The sequence below is a fragment of the Ursus maritimus genome, unplaced genomic scaffold (assembly GCF_017311325.1).
Source record: "Ursus maritimus isolate PB19 unplaced genomic scaffold, ASM1731132v1 scaffold_26, whole genome shotgun sequence".
In the NCBI taxonomy this organism is placed as follows: Eukaryota; Metazoa; Chordata; class Mammalia; order Carnivora; family Ursidae; genus Ursus; species Ursus maritimus.
In genome coordinates, this window is record NW_024425119.1 from 8935082 (window position 1) to 8957013 (window position 21932).

The window sequence follows — 21932 nt, forward strand, 5'->3', positions numbered from 1 at the left end:
AATCTGTTCATATTTCTTCTCTTTTCCTGCATATAAAGTGGTATACTATAAATACTCTCTCCTGGTTTTTTTCCTCCATTTGATTCTCTAGGATTTTTTTTTTTAAGGATTTTATGTATTTATTTGGGGGAGAGAGAGAGGGAGCAAAAGCAGGGGAGCAGCAGGCTCCGCTGAACAGAGAGCCCGATGTGGGGCTCAATCTCAGGTCCCTGGGATCATGACCTGAGCTGAAGGCAGATGCTTAACCAAGTGAGCCTCCCAGGTGCCTCTGATTCTCTAGGATATCTTATGCAAATAATGTCTCCAAATTATGACAGTTTTCTTCTGCTTGATCTTAAAGGGAATACTGTGAGTTTATTCCAATAAATAAACCTGACACTTAACTATAGATTTTTTTGGCAAATAACCTTTACCAAGTTAAGGAAATTTCCTTTTCTTTCTAGTGACCGAAGAAGTGGTTAAAGCTTTTTATTTTTTAAATTATTAAAGATTTTATTTATTTGAGTGAGAGAGATCATGAGGCGGGGGTGGGGGTGGGTAGAGGGAGAAGCAGACTCCCCGCTGAGCAGGGAACACAACCTGAGCTGAAGGCGGACCGTTTACTGACTGAGCCACTCAGCTGCCGGAAGTGTTTCTTTTTTTTTTTTTTTTTTTTTTAAATTTTATTTATTTGACAGAGAGAGACAGCCAGCGAGAGAGGGAACACAAGCAGGGGGAGTGGGAGAGGAAGAAGCAGGCTCTTAGCAGAGGAGCCTGATGTGGGGCTCGATCCCAGAACACTGGTATCACGCCCTGAGCCGAAGGCAGATGCTTAACGACTGTGCCACCCAGGCGCCCCAGGAAGTGTTTCTTTTTAAACCACATACTCATCAAAACTTGTTAATGGTCAGTTTGGTTCTAGCTATTCTAGTGGATATGAAATAGTGTCTAGTTGTGGTTTTATATCCCAACTTACTAATAAGGTTGAGTATCTTTTTTTTTTAAAGATTTATTTATTTTAGAGAGAGGGTGAGGGGGGGCGTGCAGAGGGAGAAAGAATCTTAAGAACACTCTTCGCTGAGCCTGAGCCCGATGCAGGGCTTGCTCTCATGACCCTGAGATGATGACCTGAGCTGAAACTAAGACACCCTTTAACTTTCGGATTGTGCCACCCAGGCACTCCGAAGTTGAGTATCTTTTTATATATGCATTTGGGTATCACTACTTTGAAGTCCCTATTCAAGTCTCTTGTTAATTTTGCTGTTGGGTTGCTTGTCTGATTATTTTACTTTTCTAGATGCATCATTTGTAGCTTGCTTTTTAACTTCTTAACGACGTATTGATAAAAAAGAAGAATTTACTTTTAATGTACTCTAACTTGTCTTGTTTGTGGTTGATTCTTTCTGTGCCCTGCATAAAAAATCTTTTCCTACGTTGAGGTCGTGAAGATAACCTCTTACGTTAGCTCTGACTTTAAGGAGTTTTGTCATTCACATGTAGATTTACAATCCACCTGGAATTGAGATTATGTGTGTGGTGATAGGTAATGGTAAAGTTTCATTTTCTTTCCTTTTCAGTGTTTGGTTGTCCCAGCACCCACTACTAATGGAGACTGACATCTCCCCACTGCTCTCCAATCTTACCTTTCTAATAAATCAAGTATCTGTATATGGGTGGGTTTATTCTGCTCCTTTGCTTAATTTTGATTGTTTTCACCAGCATGACAGTGGCTTAATCACTACAGTGTTAAGATATCCAGTAAAGCAAGTCTTCTCTTTTTTTCAAGATTGTCTAGTTATTCATGTTCATTTGCATTTATTCATAAATTTTATTTGATTTTTTAGATTTATGTTTTTATTTTAGAGAGAGTGAGTGCATGAACAGGAGGGGCAGAGGGAGAGGGAGAGACAGTCTCAAGCAGAATCCACACTGAGCGCAGAACCTGACGTGGGGCTCGATCTCAGGGCTATTGAGATCATCACCTGAGCAGAAACCAAGAGGTGGACACTTAACTGACTGTACCACGCAGGCACCTCTATTCATAAATTTTGTAATCAGCTTGTCAAGTTCCACAGAAATACCACTTGGAATTTTCATCAGGTTTTTATTGCATTTATAGATGAGTTTGGGAAGAAAGGACACATTCATTCTATTGAACCTTCCAGTATGCGAATATATGCTTGTGCTCTTGGGCTTGTTCTCTCTCATTGTCTTTAATGTTTCTAATGGTATTTTGTAATTTTATCCCCAGAGGTCTTGTACATCTTTTATTAGATGTACTTTATTCCTGTGAATTTGCTGCTGTTATAAATGATAACAACAAAATTTTTTTCATTTCTGATTCATTGCTGGTTAAGTTTAATAATATGTTGACAGATAACTCACTTATTTCAGTAATTTATGATAGATTGTTTTGGATTACCTGCTTTTAAAATTGTATCATTTACAAGTAATAACAGTTTTGTATTTCATTTCCAGTCCTTATATCTCACTTCCTTTTCTTAACAGCACAGGGTAGGGCCTTTGGGACAATGTTGGATTAAATAGTTATAGTGAACATTCTAGTCTTATGAAGTCCGGGGAAAGCTTTCAACATTAAACCATTAAAAATGTTGACTGTAGGATTTTTAAGATATCCTTTATCAGATTAAGGAAGTTTTCTTCTGTAAGTATGCTAAAAGATTTTTTAAAATCCTGAATGCTTGTTAAATTTTATCAAATAATGTTCATACAGCTATTGAATAGTTACACATATTTTTACGCTATTGCAAATTACATGATTGTTTTTACAAGTTAAACCAACCTAAAATTTTTAGAATAAACCCAGCTTGCTTGTGATTATTGTTATTGTTAGTATTATTATGGTGGGTTAATTTGTTAATGTTTGCTGAAGATTTTTACATTTATGTTCATGAATGAGATTGCCTTGTAACTTTCCTTTTGTGAACTTGTCATTGTCAGTTTCTGCTGAGTTGTGTTTGGCCTCACAAAAAGGACTGGGGAGTGTTTTTTGTTGTTCTAGAAGACAAAAGTATAGTAACATTTTTATTTTTTCTTAAATGATGAAATTCACCTTTGAAAGCTTTTTGTGCCTGGAAATTTCTTTCGGAAAGGTTTTAGTTAATGGTTAATTTGTTGTTGTTGTTTTTTTTTTTTTTAAAGATTTTATTTATTTATTCGACAGAGATAGAGACAGCCAGCGAGAGAGGGAACACAAGCAGGGGGAGTGGGAGAGGAAGAAGCAGGCTCATAGCAGAGGAGCCCGACGTGGGGCTCGATCCCATAACGCCGGGATCACGCCCTGAGCCAAAGGCAGGCGCTTAACCGCTGTGCCACCCAGGCGCCCCAATGGTTAATTTGTTTTAGTATTCATTTCTTCTTGTAGTTTTGGTAAATTGTATTTTTCTAGGAATTTTTGTACATTTTATCTAAGTTTTCAGATGTGTTATTCACAAAATCATTTATCTTTTTAATGTCTGCAGGATATTCCTTGAAGCTCCCTTTTCATTCTCAACTTTATTTCTACCTTTTTAAAAAACTCTCAGTCTCATTAGGGACTTAAATTTATTAGTGTTGCGGGGGGGGGACACAAACTTTCAGTTTGGTTGTCTTTTCTATTGATGTTTGCTTTCTATTCCATTCATTTCTGCTTTTAAATTTTTTTCCCTTCTACTTTGAGTTTTTTGGATGTTAAAATGATGTGATTTCTCTTTGGTGTTTTGAGTTTGAGTTTGCTAGTTTTTCTAAAGCAATTTATAGAGACAATTTTGTTTTAGGCAGTATAGCTTCAGACTCAGACCTGGGTTTCAATCCCTTTTCTGCTTCTTGAAAACTGTGAGATGAGTTCAAATATCAATAAATAATAATTGAGCATTTACTATATGCCAGATAGTGCTGGGGGACATAGCTGTTAAGATGGTCAGATTCCTACTCTCAGGGAATTTACAGCTCCTTTTCTCTAGCTCTCATTTTCCTGGCTGCAAGAGGGAGGGGTGGATGACAGTGATGATTAAGTTAAGTGCCTATTATGTGCCAGGTACTTTTTCACTAATGTTAACGACCTTAATTCTCACAGCAACTCTATAAAGGAACTACTTTTACTGTTCCCATTTTACAGATGAGGAACTTGAGACACAGAAAAGTTAAGTAACGTGCCTGAGGTTATACAGTGGGTAGGTAAGTGGTGGAACTAGGTTTGAATCAGATGTGGGGTTATTGTTGACAGGCACGGCAGAGAAGACCTTACAGTAGATCTCACTTTCTCTCTTTGCCTTTGCTATCCCCTTACCATTATCCCTTGCTTTTTCCAGTCTAAAGGAAACGTATGAGGGTAAAAACCCTAATCTCCTGCATTCCCTATAGTTTTCTTTGGAACATTCAATATTCAGAGAGTTTGATATAGTTCCCTTCCCTTGGTTATTAATTATTCCATAACCTTTAATTTATATTTATTTGAAATGGTATAAATATACTTAATGTATTTTTATATTTATTTTTACTTAAAGCTGCATTCAGAAAGTCCTACTTATCATTAGTTGTGTAAGCTGGTATTAATTGCCAAAAGTTGGTAGAACAGATTGATATAAATATTTGTCTTCAGCCAGGAGCCACTTACAGAGAAGCTTGCCCTTTTTAAAGTGGACAGAGGGGGCTGTGCCTATATCACAAGGAAGCTTTGCTGCCTCTCTCCTTCCTTCTACAGCAGTCTGTTGCTGGAAGACTGCAGTAAATTTTTATGGCTGGCTTCATTAACAGTGACTTGAATTATACATTTACCCATTTATCTTCTATATAGCCTTTCTTTACCATTTCAGGAAACATTGCTATTTTATGGAGGGAACAAAATACATTAATTAGGTTAGATACAGTATTTCGGCTTTTAATTTTTAAATTGTATTAGGATAATAAAGGAAAAAGCTTCATAAAAAAGTTTTCTTGCTAAGTTAGCAAAATAGAAGTATATCTGGTTTCTAATAATGAGTTCTTGTGTGTCAGATATTTTTAAAAAATTAGATCAGTTTGATTGGGATTGGGGACAAAAGGGGATAAAGAAACAAGTTCCCAGGTTTTATTGCTATTAACAGTTACCATTTGTGCCATCAACCTACCCTCCCCAGCAGTGTAAACTCAGAGTAATTTATAGCCACTAGCAGTTATTAAGCACTTACTGTATGCCAGTCATTTATTAAGTACTTTACATGTATTCCCCCCCCCCCCCCGTGTCATCCTCTTTAAAAACTCTAATGTGGGGCTAGGGTTTTATTCCAAGGTTCAGAGTATCTTAAAGTGGGTTTTCAGCAAATGTTTTTGAACAAATAAAAGAAGGAATGTATAAATAGAAGAATTCCTTAAAGGTATTTTCTTTTTGTTTATCAATTTCAGGAAGTATTTCTCCTAAGATAATTTTCTTAAAACTATCTGTGGAAATGCTGAAGAGAATGTACTCAAACCCGCAGAGCTTAAATGTTGGAATTTATAAAATGTAAGGAGATGAAGAATTTTATTTTTTTTTTGAGAGATGAATTAATTCAGTTAGTGACATCACATTTCTGTATAATTGGTGTCTTAGCTCTTTCTGCCAACTTTTGGTATACAGTTGGTTGTCTTGACCTCAGATTCTTTATTTGTTAAAGATACTTGGAAAAGAAGCTAACCAGTCACTACCTTCAATAAAGATGCTTTTATAAAGTGGACAGTGATAATCTGATTACTTGTTTACCTGCTTTTGTTTTCCCTCTTCTTCCTTTTCTTTAAAACATTTCTTCAATTTATTTAAGCCAAAAAAACCAAAAAAAAAAAAAAACAACCCACCAAACGATCAGTTCACCCATTTTCTCTCTCTCTCTCTTTTAAAACACATGACTGTCAGCTGCAGTGCAGCAGTGCTCAGTGATAATGAGGTAGACTGTTGTAGTAGTCTTCCTTTTGTTTCTTTCTGTGCCACTGATGAGGGACCTGGAAAGGAATTTTGTTGGTTCCTCGTCATTCCCAAAAGGGCTAGCCTTTGAAGAAAATAATTTTGTCTGTATGTAGGATTACTAGCTAAGATGTGGAAACAAATTGGAGGGCAAAAGAATTGCTGAGGAGGGTTAAAGAAGTATATTTTGATAGGAAACTCAAAATATATCTTGTTAGGAAGCAACTAAGCACATAGGGAAGGCATCATACATATTCTTAGAAGAATGGATTCTTAATACTATTCTTGTTTTCAGTGTTTGATAATTAGTAGCTGTTTCAGTTCTTACCCAATCTTAATAAAGACTTTTTGGTGTTTTCTATTACTCTTGAGAATTATCTGTCCTTTGGTACTATAAATACCCATTATCCAATTGTCCTCTTCAGAATTTAGGTAATTACTTCTCCTTCATTTTGATTAGTTTGGAACCTGGTAAGGGAAACAAACCAGTAATTAAAAAAAACTTAAGAGGACATTTCTGATGTGTTAGATATTCATGAAGACAGATTTGCAATTTGAATTTAATGGTAGGCATTAGGTCTGTATGACCAGTTGGAAAATAGGTTTTAATGACTTGAGTATCATAAAATGTTCATAATTATTTGGTCCTTTTTTTTTTTTTCGTAATACGACTCTTGAGATTTTAAAATGTGGGAAATACCACTTTTTGGTGGTAGATTTTCAGTAGTTTTGTCAGTTAAGTTATGGATCAGTTTCCTGGACTATTGACCCAAACAACTAAATTTTGTTACGTGAATTTAGCTGGGAATATGGAGCTCAAAGTTGTTAATCTCTTATACTGCCAACTTGCTTTTTCTAGCTAGAACTCACTGGCTGAGAAACATTTCGGGTCCTAGATTTGGTTCTGATTACCTTTAGCAAGCTCTTGATGCCTAGATGGAGTGTTCAGTAGTAACCTTTTGTTCTTTTATGTCTCTCCTAATACGTGTAAATATTATATACATTACACACAGCTTTTTGAGAGAGTTGTTAGCCTTTCGCAACAAGTGGCCTTTATGTTACCCCTAGATGCTTCAATATCTGTAGCCAAAAATATAAGAACACTGTCCCATATAAATTAATACGATTAGCACACCTTAAGGAATGAATAACTCTTTAATGGCATCTAATACTTCAGAGTCAAATATTCATAGTTGAATCTAAAGTATCGTTCAGTTATTCTTTTCAGATCAGGCTCTGGAAGGGTTCACATAAGGGTATTTGGATGTAATATCTTAGTCTTTCTAACTCTAGAACAGTCTTCCCATCTTTTTAATCAGTGACATCACCTTTTTGAAATAATCAGAACAATTATCTTTAATGTCTCATTCTGGGTTTGTCTAATAGTTTCCTTGTGGTGTCTGCCTTCTGAAGTTTCCTGTGAATTGACACGATGAGATACAGGTTATGCATTTTGAGCAAAAAATTACTGACTCGGTGATAGTAGATACTTCATAGTGCATTCAACCAGGAGGCACAAAATGCCAGTCTGTGCCACTGGTAGTGATGTTAAGTTCGATTCCTGAGTAGTAATGTCTATAGCGTCTGTCTGTTGCAAAAACCTATTTTTTCTTTTTGTCCGGCAAATATCTGATATTTTGGCACATGTATCCCATCAACCTTTTCTTAATGCTTTTAACATCTTTGATGATGATCTTTGCCTGATACACTTAACTGCATTGGGGTTTACAAAATGGTTATTTTTCAAATTTTGTTATTCTGTGTTAATTGACATTCATCTCCAAAGAAGTGCTTTTCCTACCTTTTCCTGGTGAACTGTAGTTCCTGCTGAACTGGTGGGATAAATGTAATTTTTCCTTATTTACTGGTTTTTAGAATAAGGAGTTACATAGTAGTCCCTTCAGTAATAGCAAATGAGACTTTTTTTGGGGGGTTGTCCTTTCTCTATAATTATTATGAGTTCATGAACTTTTTTTGCAATTGGAATGTTATGAGTTGGGGCGCCTGAGTGGCTCAGTTGGTTAAGCCTCTGACTTTGGTTCAGGTCATGATCCCACGGTCCTGGAATCAGGCTCCTCCCTCAGTGGGGAGTCTGCTTCTCCCTCTCCCTCTGCCCCTTCCCCTGCTCGTGCTCACTCGCGCTCTCTCTCTCTCAAATAAATAAATCTAAAAACAAAACAAAAAAATCCAAAATGTTGACCTTTTTGATGGTCAAATCATCTAAAATTTGCCTAATTTTGAACCCCTCTAGACTGTCACCTGTGTTTTAGGGACACCTCTCCTTTAGTCTTGGGGTGCTTCCTTGATATCTGGCACAGAGATTGTGTGGGTTTTTAATTGTGTACAAATAGTACCTTCACTTGAAACTTTCAGTTAAAATTCTGACAGTTCTTTTTTTTCTTTTTGAAGATAAAATGTTCAGAGCCACAATAAATAAACGAATGAAATTCTTACAATTCTGTAAGTTCTAAATATCTCAGAAATCCTGAAGAATCCTCTGGAACACTAGGAGATGGGGAAAAAAAATGTCAGTCAGCAAGAACATGTTTCTTGTTTCCTGAGGACAAAAACACTAGCTCCCCCTCCCCTCCCAGAAAAAAAACCCACTAGTACTTCTTAATGGTGTAGCCAAATTCTGCTCTCAAAAAGCACAGGCTTTTACAGTAGGGCTACGGAAGAGATTCTCCACTTAATTATTGGCAAGGAGATTGTTAATATCCCAAAGGAATCTTTCAACTTGGAGAATAATCAGCCCATAGCACCTTCTCTCTCTGCCTTAACAACAGCAGTAAGCTTTTAATACATAATAGATTTTTTATTTTTTTTATTTTTTTTATTTTTTTATTTTTTATTTATTTTTATTTTATTTTTACATAATAGATTTTTTAATCATTTTGTTTTATTTTTCATCATAAGTATATTTTTAATGTCCATCACCTTTTTTCCCCCTGTCCCCCACCCTGCCCACCCTTCTGGTAACAATCAATTTGTTCTCAGTAGTTGAGAGTTTCTTTGTTTCTCTTTTTTCTCTTTGCTCATTTGTTGTTTCTTAAATTCCACATATGAGTGAGATCATATGGTCTTTCTTTCTCTGACTTATTTCACTTAGCATAATACTCTATAGCTCCATCTATGTCACTGTGAATGGCAAGATTTCATTCTTTTTTATGGCTGAGTAATATCCCGTTGTATACATATGCCACATCTTCTTTAGCCATTCATCTATCATTGGACACTTGGGCTGCTTTCATAGTTCAGATATTATAAATAGTGCTGCAGTAATCATAGGGCTGCGTGTATTCCTTCAAATTAGTGTTTCTGTATTTTTTTGGTAAATACCCTATACAATTATGGATCGTAGGGTGCTTCCATTTTTACCTTTCGAGGAACCTCCACATTGTTTCCCACAATGGTTGCACCAATTTGCATTCCCACCAACAGTGCAAGAAGGTTCTTTTTTCTCAACATCTTTGCCTGCACTTGTTTCTGCCTAATATATATATTTTTAAAGTACGCTCTACACCCAGCATGGAACCCAGTGCAGAGCTTGACCTCACGACCCTGCGATGAAGACCTGAGCTGAGATCAGGAGTTGGGTGCTTAACTGACTGAGCCACCCAGGTGCCCCTGCGTAATAAATTTCTTATCTCGAAAATATAGGAATAAAAATCCCACCCCCATTGCTTTTCTAAGGTTCACTTATTATTGTCTGTAAGTTCTAAGTCTTATGACCTAACTCAGACTTACCTACTTCTCTCTCCTATATCAGAACTTCCATATTTAAGAGTGTCTCTCCCACTTGAATGGGTTCTTCTAAGAATAAGGACCTTATCTGCCTTATTTGCCAATCTATTTCTAATTTTTACAAAATAATCTGACACATAGTAATTACTTAAGTGAATGAATGTCTATGAGTAAGGTATTGGTTGTATGGTGTATATCTCTTGTATAATTCCAGTTAACCCACTAAAAAGAGAAATAAATAAAACTTTATATGTACTGACAGGGAAAGATGTCTTTGTAATTTTTTTTTGTAATATTTTTTTATTATGTTAGTCACCATACAGTACATCCCTGGTTTTTGATGTAAAGTTCGATGACTCATTAGTTGCATATAACACCCAGTGCACCATGCAGTACGCGCCCTCCTCACCACCCAATGTCTCTGTAATTTTAAGTGATGAGAGAAAGTAACATAAAATATCTTTTTCTAAAAATAATCTAAATATGTTTCTGTACTTAGCAGTGGGGAAAATACATACCACTATTAATATTGAGTACCTAAGATGTTGGATGGGAGCTGAATACATCATGTATTTTTGTATTTGAATGTTTTGAAACAGCATACTATTTTTTAATGCAAACAGGTTTTTAAGACTTTTTCAATTTTTAAGTAATCTCTACACCCAACGTGGGGCTCAAACTTAAAACCCCAAGATCAAGGGTTGCATGCAGTCCCAACTGAGCCTCCCAGGTGCCTGTTTTTGGATTTCTTTTTTTTAAAGAATAAATTTTAACCGGTGTTGAATAAAATGCAACACCTAGGCGTAAAATCATATAAGAAAACCATAAAAGAAGGCAACTTGCTTATATCTTGCTTTATCTAAAATGAACACATAAAAAATACAATTAATACAGAGTTAATTTAATTCCATTATAGTAGCATACAGTGTTATATTAATGTCGGGTGTACAATGTAGTGCTTCAATAATTCCATATATTTGATTTGCCTTTTTTTTTTTTAAGATTTTATTTTTAAGTAATTTCTAGACCCAGTATGGGGCTGGAACCTACAACCCCGAGATCAGGAGTCACACGCTCTACCAACTGAACCAGCCAGGCGCCCCAAGACTTGCTTTTTTTTTTTTTTTTTTTAACTCAGTATTGATGTATCTGGACTTTTTTTCTATTCTATCTCTGAACATAGAGATTATGACAGTCTTTTTAAATTTTATTAAGTAAGCTCTATACCTTATGTGGGGCTTGAACTCAGTCACCCTAAGATCAAGAGTCCCATGCTCTACCAACAGAGCCAGCCAGGTGCCCCATGATATTCTTTTTTAAAGGCTTTGTGGTATTTCATTTTATTGACACATACCATAATTTAACCACTACAGAAATTTTTCTCATTAAATTTTCTTTTTTCTTGTAAAGAAATATAAGGAATGTCTCTTTCCAGTGAAATCTTTTTTTTTTTTTTTTAAGATTTTATTTATTTATTTGACAGAGATGGACAGCCAGTGAGAGAGGGAACACAGGCAGGGGGAGGGGAGAGGAAGAAGCAGGCTCCCAGCAGAGGAGCCTGATGTGGGGCTCGATCCCAGAATGCCAGGATCACGCCCTGAGCCGAAGGCAGATGCTTAACGACTGAGCCGCCCCTTTCCAGTGAAATCTTAACAGAATTGTACTTTTAGTTTTGTGACCCAAACTCCTGAGTATTTTGGCATGTTCCCTTTTAATGGTTTTGGCTTCATTCCTATATATTTCAGGTCTACGGATCAATGGAGAACTAATTACTGCCTATCCCCAAGTGGTCGTAGTGAGAGTACCAACCCCTTGGGTGCAAAGTGACAGTGACATCACTGTTTTGCGCCATTTAGAGAAGATGGGATGCCGGTTGATGAACCGACCTCAAGCCATCCTGAACTGTGTTAATAAGTTTTGGACTTTTCAAGAGTTGGCTGGCCATGGTGTTCCTCTGCCAGATACTTTCTCTTATGGTAAGTTCACTAATAAGAATTTATAGCCTAATTTATAGCACTTAGAGTTTTGAAAGCCATACTAAATTAATAGGGTTATATGATACAAGGAAATTTGTGAACATGAAGGAACTTCTTATAGAAATAACTTTCAGTGTTAACAAACTGGGAACAGGAATTATAAATCCTCTGTTAATTCCATGACACTGGTAGAGTGGATTTAGCAAACTTCTTGTAAAGGGCCAGATAGTAAATATTTTGCACTTTCTGGGCCGTAAGTTCTCTCTTGTGACCCTCAGAAATGCTGTTGTAGTGTGAAAGCTGCGATAGACCATACTTAAACAAATGAGTATGGATGTGTTCCACTAAAACTTCATTATAAAGAAAAGAAAAGACCGGGCCAAATCCATCTTAAAGGCCTTACTTTGCCAAGGCCATGGTAAAAGATATTACGATTTGGTGACATCTCTGTTTAATGTCTGATTATCCTTACCAGCATTTTCATGATAATTTTTCATAAATTGTTTTCTTATTTTTAAGAAAATGACACACTGTACTTGAAAACCAGTGCTTCCAAAACTATCTATGGTAAAGAATCATTTTTTTTTAAAGACTGATATGCTGTGGATCAGTACTTTTATAAAGTATGATAAAAGTGTCTGAGCAATGCAAGATTGCTATAGAAGCTTCCAGTGCTACTCTTTTTATATTTATCTGATCACGTATCAGTAGCAGAGAAGTCACATAAACAATGTTATGTTAGTATATTTCCTGCCTGTTCAGTTCTTTTCTTTGGAAAGGATCAAACTTACTATAAATCATTACAATTTTCCATAAAGACAATTCTTCAAATAAATGTTCAGTAGTATTCTTGGAGAGTTAATAAGGCTTTTTTTTTTTTTTAACAGTTTATTTGTTTGTGTGAGAGAGAGCGAGAGCACACACGTGCACACCCACACATGGGGAGGAGTGGAGGGAAAGAGATAAGCAAACTCAGCACTGAGCATGGAGCCCCGCGCAGGGCCTGATGCAGGGCTCAGTCTCATGACCCTGAGATCATAACCTGAGCCAAAATTAAGAGTCAGACGTTTAATTGACTGAGTCACTCAGGTGCCCCAACCTAAATATTTTAAAGAAAAGGACTCCCCAAGTCTGTATCGCATGTCTGGATACAGTTGCTGTTTTTAGCAATTACACAAGAAGAGACAATATGAATAGTTTGAGAATTCTGTCAGATGCCGTTGGGATATTCTAGCTTATATTATGAATCTACACTTCTGATTTCAAGAGAGTGGAAAGGAGAAAAGGGTTAAACAAATTAACAAATATTACCTATACTCTAATGTTGAAGGTTTAAAATTAGGGGACTGAATCATCTTAATTTCTCTAAGCTGCAAATGTATGATATTACAGTTGATTAATGAACTTTTTCCTGGTTTAATTTTTTTATATCACCGTGCTGATTTTTTGACAACTATAATTCGTTTTTGCTCTAATCTCGTTACTGTATCATTTGTTCTCAGGCAATACAAATAGTAAAGAATAAAACTTAACTCATGGGTACTGGGTGATTCAGTGTAGAATTCTGATTAATGATGGAGATAAGAAAAATTAATTTGTGTGTTTCATGAGAGGGAGAGAACACACATAGCATCAACCTCGTATGAGTCTTCTAAACAGACTCATTCTGTTTCTTAATCTAAACCAGGCAATAAGTATACTGAAATAGATCTTGGTGCTTCTGTTTTTTGTATAGTGGAGGAATAAGGGATAAAAATATAAAATATTGTATAGAATTAGAAAACTGAGTTGAAAGGTACTTAAGTTTTTTAAGTGAGATATTAGAATATTTATAGTTAAAGGTAGCTTTCATCCATTTTAAAAGGGGTTGTTTTAAACTGGTATTTAACTGTACTTTCAGCTTTTTAAAGTAGGCTCCATGCTGAGCGTGGGGCTTGAACTCACGACCCTGAGATCATAAGCTCAAGACCTGACCTGAGATAAAGAGTTGGATGCTTAACCGCCTGAGCCACGCAGACACCCCTCAACTTTTTTTTTTTTTTAAGATTTTGTTCATTTATTAGAGAGAGAGCATGAGAGAGAGAGAGACCTATGAGCAGTGGGAAAAGGGAGCAGACTCCCAACTGAGCAGGGAGCCCCATGTGGGGCTCAATCCCGGGACCCTGGGATTGTGTCCTGAGCCAAAGGCAGATAGATGCTCAACTGACTGAGCCACCCAGGTGCCCTAGGCACCCCTCAACTTTAAATTACGTTCTTTAAGAAAAACAAAATTTAGCTATCAGTTTCTTAACCTTCTACCTCCTCTGTGTTGCTAACTTTAGATAAAACTACACAAAACACCTATGTTAGTTATTGTTCTTAATTTCTTTTTTGCTCAAACCAGGCGGTCATGAAAATTTTGCTAAAATGATTGATGAAGCAGAAGTACTGGAGTTTCCAATGGTAGTGAAGAATACACGAGGTCATAGAGGTGTGTATGAATTGTTACTATGGTACATCATTTTGAAATTACTCTTGAGAGTTAACGGGGTGATTATACAAAATACGTTTTTCTTAATCTGATCAATGCTATTATTATTTTCTTTGTATTTCCTCATGGTTATTGACTAGACAATAGTCTTATCAATTGAAATGTATAGCCTTCGAAGGACTTCGGGAGAATAGTTAGAAGGAAATTGTTGGTGCATGGTACTTCAAACTTATGGAAGTCTACTGTGCGTTGTTCACTTTGGTTAGAAGCGATTTCTTTTCATTTAGTGGTTGTCAGGGCTTAATGCCTTGACAGGGATAGTTGGATCGAGGTTCAGCTGGGGCTGTTGAATGTATTGTTTATAATTAGGTCTCCAGTATGGCAGCCAAGAAGTCTTAGGGCTCCACAGAGAGGCTCCAGTGAACACAGAAGCTGCATGACCTTCTATGAATTAGCCTCAAAAGTCATACAGAAAAGCTTCTGCTGTGTTCCGTTGTTTGAAGCAATCACAGGCGCTCCTAGATTCATAGGGAAAGGATAAAGATTCCCCCTCTTGTCGGTGGGAAGAATGTCAAAAGATTTATACCCATGTTTTATTTTATTTTTTTAAAAGGATTTTATTTATTTATTTAGTTAGTTAGTTATTTGAAAGAGACCCATCACAAGCAGACGTTGGGGCAGAGGGAGAGGGAGAAACAGACTCCCCTTTGAGCCAGGAGCCTGATGTAGGGCTGGATCCTAGGGATCATGACCTTTGTTGAAGGTAGATGTTTAACCAACTTAGCCACCGAGGCGCCCCATACCCCTGTTTTAAAAACAGCCATTTGTTTTGGCACAAAATTTGACCAGTACAGTGATGGAATTGACTAGTGAACTCAGAAATAAAACTAGGTATGTAGTAACATACTGCTATTTTATTCTATGCAAATATTATATATATTGTATAATAATATATAAGACTCATTTTTACTCAGAGGAAAGTGTTTTGCTAATAAATGAGGCTGGCATTATTGGCTCACCTGCAGGGAATACAAATCGTAGACCCCTTCTTCATGACATATACAGAAATAAATTCTAGATTACTGTAAGAATTAAGGGAGTGGTAGGAGATTATTAACTTCATCTTTATACACATTTTTGCTTTGTTTTACTCATTATCATAATTGTTACTTTGGTTAAAAAGTAATTGATTCTGAAAGAGCAGGTTGAGACCCAAGAAGGTGCAGGTGATACATATCAACTGCTCACAGTTTGACTCACATATATTTTTTATTCTTTTTCAACCTCAGGCAAAGCGGTTTTCTTGGCTCGAGATAAGCACCATTTGGCTGATCTAAGCCATCTTATTCGCCATGAAGCTCCATACCTGTTCCAGAAGTATGTTAAGGAGTCTCATGGACGGGATGTACGTGTCATTGTTGTAGGAGGCCGTGTGGTTGGCACCATGTTACGTTGTTCAACAGATGGAAGGATGCAGAGCAACTGCTCACTAGGTAAAAACAATGCAGGTGTCTTTGTAGTATATGCAGTACTACGGCTTGTCCAGTGAGTATTCATATATAACTACAGTTCTTTTTACTTAATAAGTTGAAAAACATTATCTTTCACTTGTAACTATGATCAGTAGATTTATAGTGAATATAATAAATATACTTTTGAGTTGTTTTTCTATTAATAAAATTGGATTTCTCTGAAACATAAATTTGCTTTTATACCCATGCTCAATTTATAACCCAGTTCACACTTGTATGAAATGTCTGACCAGAGTTAAAGATTCTGTCTTTGGTAGTATATTTATTTTGTGTGTAATTGGCGTTCACTCAAGCTGGGTCCTAACCTGTTTTACCCATTGGTCCAAACAAGATTACTGTTTTTTATTTACTTTAATATGTATTTTTGAAGATCTCTTATTGTTGAAGTGCCTTAGAGCTTAGTCAGGGTTTTTTCTTTTCTGTGTATTTCATTTTCTTAGTCATCTGATCTGGATCGTGGCTTTAAATACTATCTGTGTTATTTTCAAATTTATATCTCCATTTTAGGCTTTCTTCCTGAACTCCCAAGTACATATAAATAACTGCCTACTCAATATCTACCAGTAGTTGTCTAACAGACATTTTAATCCTGTCCAGAAGTGAACTCCCGATACAACTCCCCCTACGAGTGTATTTCATCCCCAGTTTTCTCCTTATCATTTAATAGCAACTCTGTCTCTCCCATTTAGACCAAAATCCTTAGTCATCGAGTCCTATACCACATATCAAAACTGTCAGATTCCAGTTTCTTTATTTCTACTCTCAAAATGTATCCAAATATGACAGTTTCTCATCTCTGCCATTAATACTGTCTTGTTTGGATTACTTATAGTAGCCCCTAATTGGACTTCTTGCTTCCATCCTTAACTCTCCTATAGTCTGTTTCTAACACAACAGTGATGTGATAGATCTTTTTAAAATACAAGTCAAATCAAGTCAGGCTTTGTTTAAAATCATCCAGTGGTTTGTGTTTCATTTAAATTAGAGTAGTCTATGGTCTTAGAGTAGACTAACAGGCCCTGTATGATTTGACCCCTCGTTACCTCTGAGATACACAACCACAGGGGTAAATCTCAGAAACATAATGTTGAGAGAAAAAATGAAAGTCACAGAAGAGAATACATGTAGTATGATTCCATTTATATGAAATTTAAATATATGCAAAAATCAATAACAGTTTGCTGGGAATATAAATTTATGGAGTAAACTGTAAAGAAAAGCATTATTGGTAAGTGTGAAATTCAGCATAGTGGCATAGAATAGGAGCACAGGGGATTTGAAAGCTAATAGTGATATAAAGCCTCTTTTGTACTCTTGAAAAATAATTTATGCCTCTTGGCATTAGTTCTTCATGTCCCATTTTACATTTTCCATCCCATCATATTATGCTTATTAGCCGCTACAGAACTGAATGGCATCTTTTCATTTCTGGGACACCTTTACCTTTTACCTTTATACCGGAGATTTAATTAACAATTACTTTTTATACTTTAAGCAAAGAAGCTAAAAAGGTAAATTAAGTTTGTATTAAGTGATACTTTTTAAATTTTGAAGTAACTGAGGCTTACAGGAAAGTATGTAGGATAATATAAAGGATTCGTTTGTACCCATTAACCAGCTTGAGAAATAAGATGTTAATTTAATTAAGTTCTCTGTTTACCCCCTCCCTGGTCATTTCTCCCTCTCCTCCCCAAGTTCTAAACTTGATGTTTCTCTTTCACTTAAAAGTACTTTCAGTACTTTTTTCTTCCTAAACAAGGTATTGTTTTGTGTGTTATAAAACTTCATATAAATGATTTATAACTGTATGTTTTACTTTTTTTCACGTAGCTTCATTTTTGAGATTCATCTATGTCAACATGGTAGCAGTAGTTGACTAAATTGCCCTGCTGCATAATTTTACCTGTTGACTGCTCCAGTTTGGGCCTTTTGGAAGCAGTGTTGCTACGAAAATTTTTTTGTATCCTTCGATACAGGCCCAGGAGTGTTTCTAGGTTGGCCCATTCACTCAGAAGTGGGATTTCTGTTTTCTAGTGAGTTATATAACTTCACCTTTACTAGATATTACCAAATGAGTGTCCAAAGTCATATAATGTTTCTTTCTTGTAGTGCCACCTTCTTGCCAACTTGTGATATTGATAGACTTTAAACGTTTTGTCAGACTGGTGTGAGATTATATCATGTTATTTTAATTTGTATCTCTGAGACCCTGTTCACCTATCTTCTGTGAATTGCCTGTTGAGGTCTTTTGCCTCCTTTTTTATTGGGATTTTTTTTTCTTTTTTTAATATGACTTGAAAAAGAGTCCTTATGTAATCTGATTTCAAATCCTTCATCATTTACATGAATTGTAAATGCAGTGTTTTCATCCCAGCTTATGATATCTCATCTTTTTTTTTCCTCCAAAGATTTTATTTATTTATTTGAAAAAGAGTGCGCACGCACACATGCACACACGAGTTGGGAGGAGAGGCAGAGAGAGAGAGAAGCAGACTCCCGGCTGAGCAGGGAGCCCAACATGGGGCTCCATCCCAGGACCTTAAGACCATGACCTTAGCCGAAGGCAGCAGCTTAATTGACCGAGCCCCCTAGGCGCTCCTAGTCTTCTTTTTTGGTTTATATATGCATTCTTTGATTTATTTTTTTATTGAGGAAATTCTTTTTCATCCTATGGTTGTATTCTATTCTTGTATATAGTCCTCTAAAATTTTTTGAAGTTTCGCTTACCATGTTGAGGTGGTTAAGCTATCTGAAATTGATTTTGTTGTTCAGTGTAAGATAGAGATCCCATTTTCTTTTTTTCCCCAGATGAGTAACAGCTGGTTTTCCCAGCACTATTTATTGAATGGCCTGTTCATTACTGATTTGTAATGCCATCTTTCTTCTGTTTCAGGGTCCTCTGGTCTGTTATATACTCTTCATTCCCTATATGATTATCAGTCAGTCTACCTTATTCTTCAAAATTGAATGCCCTCATTATTCTATGCCCAGGGAGTCTTTTTTTTTTTTTTTTATAATCCTGATTTTTATTTTTCCATCTTTATTAAGATGTAATTGACACATAACATTGTGTAGTTTAAAATGTACAACATAGTAATTTTATATATGTATATATTGCAAAATGATTACCACAGTAAGATTAGTTAAGACAGCCATTGCTTCATATATTACTGGTGTGTGTGTGTGTGTGTGTGTGTGTGTGTGTGTGTGGTGAGAACTTTAAAAAAAAAATCTACTCTCTGGCCGTGTGGGTGGCTCAGTCGGATAAGTGTCTGATTCTTGATTTTGGCTCAGGTCCGGATCTCAGGGTTGTGAGATCAAGGCCAATGTTGTGGCGCTCTGTGCTTAGCAGGGAGTCTGCTTCTCTCACTCTATTTGAAATAAATAAAAATAAGTCTTAAAAAAATCTCTTAGTAACTTTCAAATATGTAATATAGTATTGTTAACAGTAGTCATCATTCTATATCTTATATGCCCAGAAGTTATTCATCTTATAACACAAAGCTTATACCCATTGACCACCTTCACCCATTTCCCCTGCCTCCCCCCTCACTCCATTCTGGCAACCGCCAATCTGTTCTCTGTTTCTGTGAGTTTGGGTTTTTTTAATTCCACATACAATCATACAGACTTCACTTAGTATAATGCCCTCAATATTTATCCATGCTACAAATGGTAGGATTTTATTTTAATGGCTGAAAAATATTCCTTTGTGTGTGTGTGTATCTCACATTTTAAAAATATTTATCACTGCAAAGTAGTGGACATCCTAGTTTCATGTGTATAACACAGTGATTTGATAATTCTGTAAATTACTCGGTGTTCACCACAATCAGCACAGTACTCACCATATAACATTATTACAGTGTCACTGACTATATTCCCTTCATCTATACTTTTCATCTCCATGACCTATTTATTTATTCATTTATTTTTTAAAAAGATTTACACATGCTTGCAGGGGAGGGCGGGTGGGGAAGAGGAAGCGAGGAAAGGAGAGCCCCTGGAGGTGGGGCTCAATCTCATGAACCCGAGATCACGACCTGAGTGAAAAACAGTCAGGTGCTTAAGGACTGCGCCACCCAGGCACCCCCATGACTTCTTTATTTTATAACTGGAAGTTTGTACCTCTTAATCCCCTTCACCTATTTTACCCATCCTCCCCATCCCCTCCCTTCTGGAAGCAAGTTGTTCAGAGGCCTTTTTTATATGAATATTCTCTTTTGTTCAGTATTTACAGTAAATGTAACTACATCTCTTCAGTTCTGGTATTGTAGCAAGTGTTTAGTGACTATTCTTTAGATATTGCTAGGTATTGTTAGCATTCCCATTTTATTTTATTTTATTTTTTGTAAAGATTTTATTTGGGAGAGAGAGAGTGAGCGAGACAGAGAGAGAGCACAAGCCAGGGGAAAGGCACAGGGAGAAGCAGACTCCCCGCTGAGCAGGGAGCCTGATAACAGGGCTCAATCCCAGGACTCTGGGACCACGACCTGAGCCTAAGGCAGATGCTTAACCATTTGAGCCACCCAGGTGCCCCAGTATTCCCATTTTAGAGATGAGGAAGGCCCAGAACAGTTAGGTAACTTGCTCAAGATAACGGATCTAATAATGGTGCAGCCAGAATGCAAATACACTATTTGGCTCCAGAGTTGTCCTCTTTAGCCACTCTTTGAATATCTTGATTTCCAAAATTGGAAAAATTACATGGAAGCTATGCAGATCATTTAGATTTTCAAGTAAATGACATGAATTTAGCCTTTTTTTTTAAAACTGTTAAGCTGTGTGCCTCTGTACTTTTCTTAATGTTTATTAACTGTAATATGATCTCAGTTATGTGAAATTACATAGACACATCTGATGGATAGTTAACTAAATGTTACATAATTATGGTTAGTACTGGAAATCAGCTTTCAAGCTATTTTTGCAAAGACTATTTCGGTTTTTCCATAATGAATAGGTTTGGTTGACTTTAAAACATTTTAAATAGTTTTATACAAAGAAATAATTTTATAAAATTATTTAAATGTCATCCTTTTCATCCTCCCCCCCTCCCATTTTCCTTACGTCTTCTACTCTCCTTTTACCTACTATATAGGTCCCTTTATTGATTTGCACTTCCTTTCAGTTTTTGCCACTGTGAGCATGTTGCTATAAATGCATATCTTTGTGAATAATGCTTTTACATACTGGTACTTTTGTGTTGATGAGTTTCAAGATTGGTATTACTGGCTCAAAATATTTTTATATTTAATTTTTTAAAAGATTGTATTTATTTGACAGAGAGACACAGCGAGAGAGGGAACACAAGGAGGGGGAATGGGCGGGGGGGAAGCAGGCTACCCTGTGAGCAGGGAGCCCCATGCGGGGCTCCATTCCAAAACTCTGGGATCATGACCTGAGCCAAAGGCAGACGCTTAATGACTGAGCCATCCTGGCACTCCTATATTTAATTTTTATAGATGTGGCCAGATTAATTTGCCAGAAGGCTATAAGTGTATTTTTAAGTCTGACATACTAAAATACCCTTTTTTCCTCCCCCTTCTCAAGCACTGTTACTTTTTCTTTTGTCTTAAGTTTTTCCCCACCTAATGGCAGTTAAAAGCTCTCTCACTGTTAATTTAATTTTATTTTCTTAACTGTTAATGATGGGAGTATCTTTTCAGAGCTTATTGGTAATTATGTGTACTTGTATATGAATTGGCTTTTATTATATTTGTTGTCGTTTTGTTTAACATTTCTGACCAGTAACCACTAAATGCCAGCTTACTAAATGCCGGCTATAGCTATAGCCTTCCTCTAATCTCAGTTAAACAGCCCAAAATGCCACCGTTCAGTTTCTAAATTCTCCCCTGTTAAGAACCACTGCTTTAGAACCTCCAGTACAGTGTTAAGTAAGGATTGTAAGTATCTAAGTTTCTGATTTTTGTTGAAATAGATTTAAAGTTTTGCTATTTAGAATATTTTTAAGTAGCTTTATTCTACTAGAGTTTTTAAGTAGGAATGGTTGTCTAATTTTATCCAGTGCCTTTTGAAATCCTTATATTGATAAGATCATTAGTGTGTTTTCCACCTTTAATTTCTTGATGCGTAATGGGTTGTGTTGATAAATTTTAGATTTAAAACAGTTTTTGAACTACCCTTGCATTTCTAGAATAAACCTTCTTTAAAGAGGTATTAGCATATTTTTACATTGGGATTCCTTTAGTATTTCATGTAGAATATTTACATGTATTTTAATAATTAAAGATTGGTCTGTAATGTTACTTTTTAAGACATTGTGATCATTTTTAATATCAAGGTTATATAACATT

The 21932-nt window shown here is 36.1% G+C and overlaps 1 protein-coding gene across 3 annotated transcripts in view; it reads left to right on the forward strand.

Moving 5' to 3' along the window:
• Window positions 1-21932, forward strand: part of RIMKLB (ribosomal modification protein rimK like family member B) — a 58381-nt gene that overhangs the window by 30394 nt on the left and 6055 nt on the right. For all 3 annotated transcript variants that reach the window (XM_040642134.1, XM_008697494.2, XM_008697495.2), the window contains exons 3-5: window positions 11386-11616; window positions 14000-14086; window positions 15376-15579. In XM_040642134.1, coding sequence (XP_040498068.1) covers window positions 11386-11616; window positions 14000-14086; window positions 15376-15579 — 522 coding nt within the window. The remainder of the gene's footprint in view (window positions 1-11385; window positions 11617-13999; window positions 14087-15375; window positions 15580-21932) is intronic.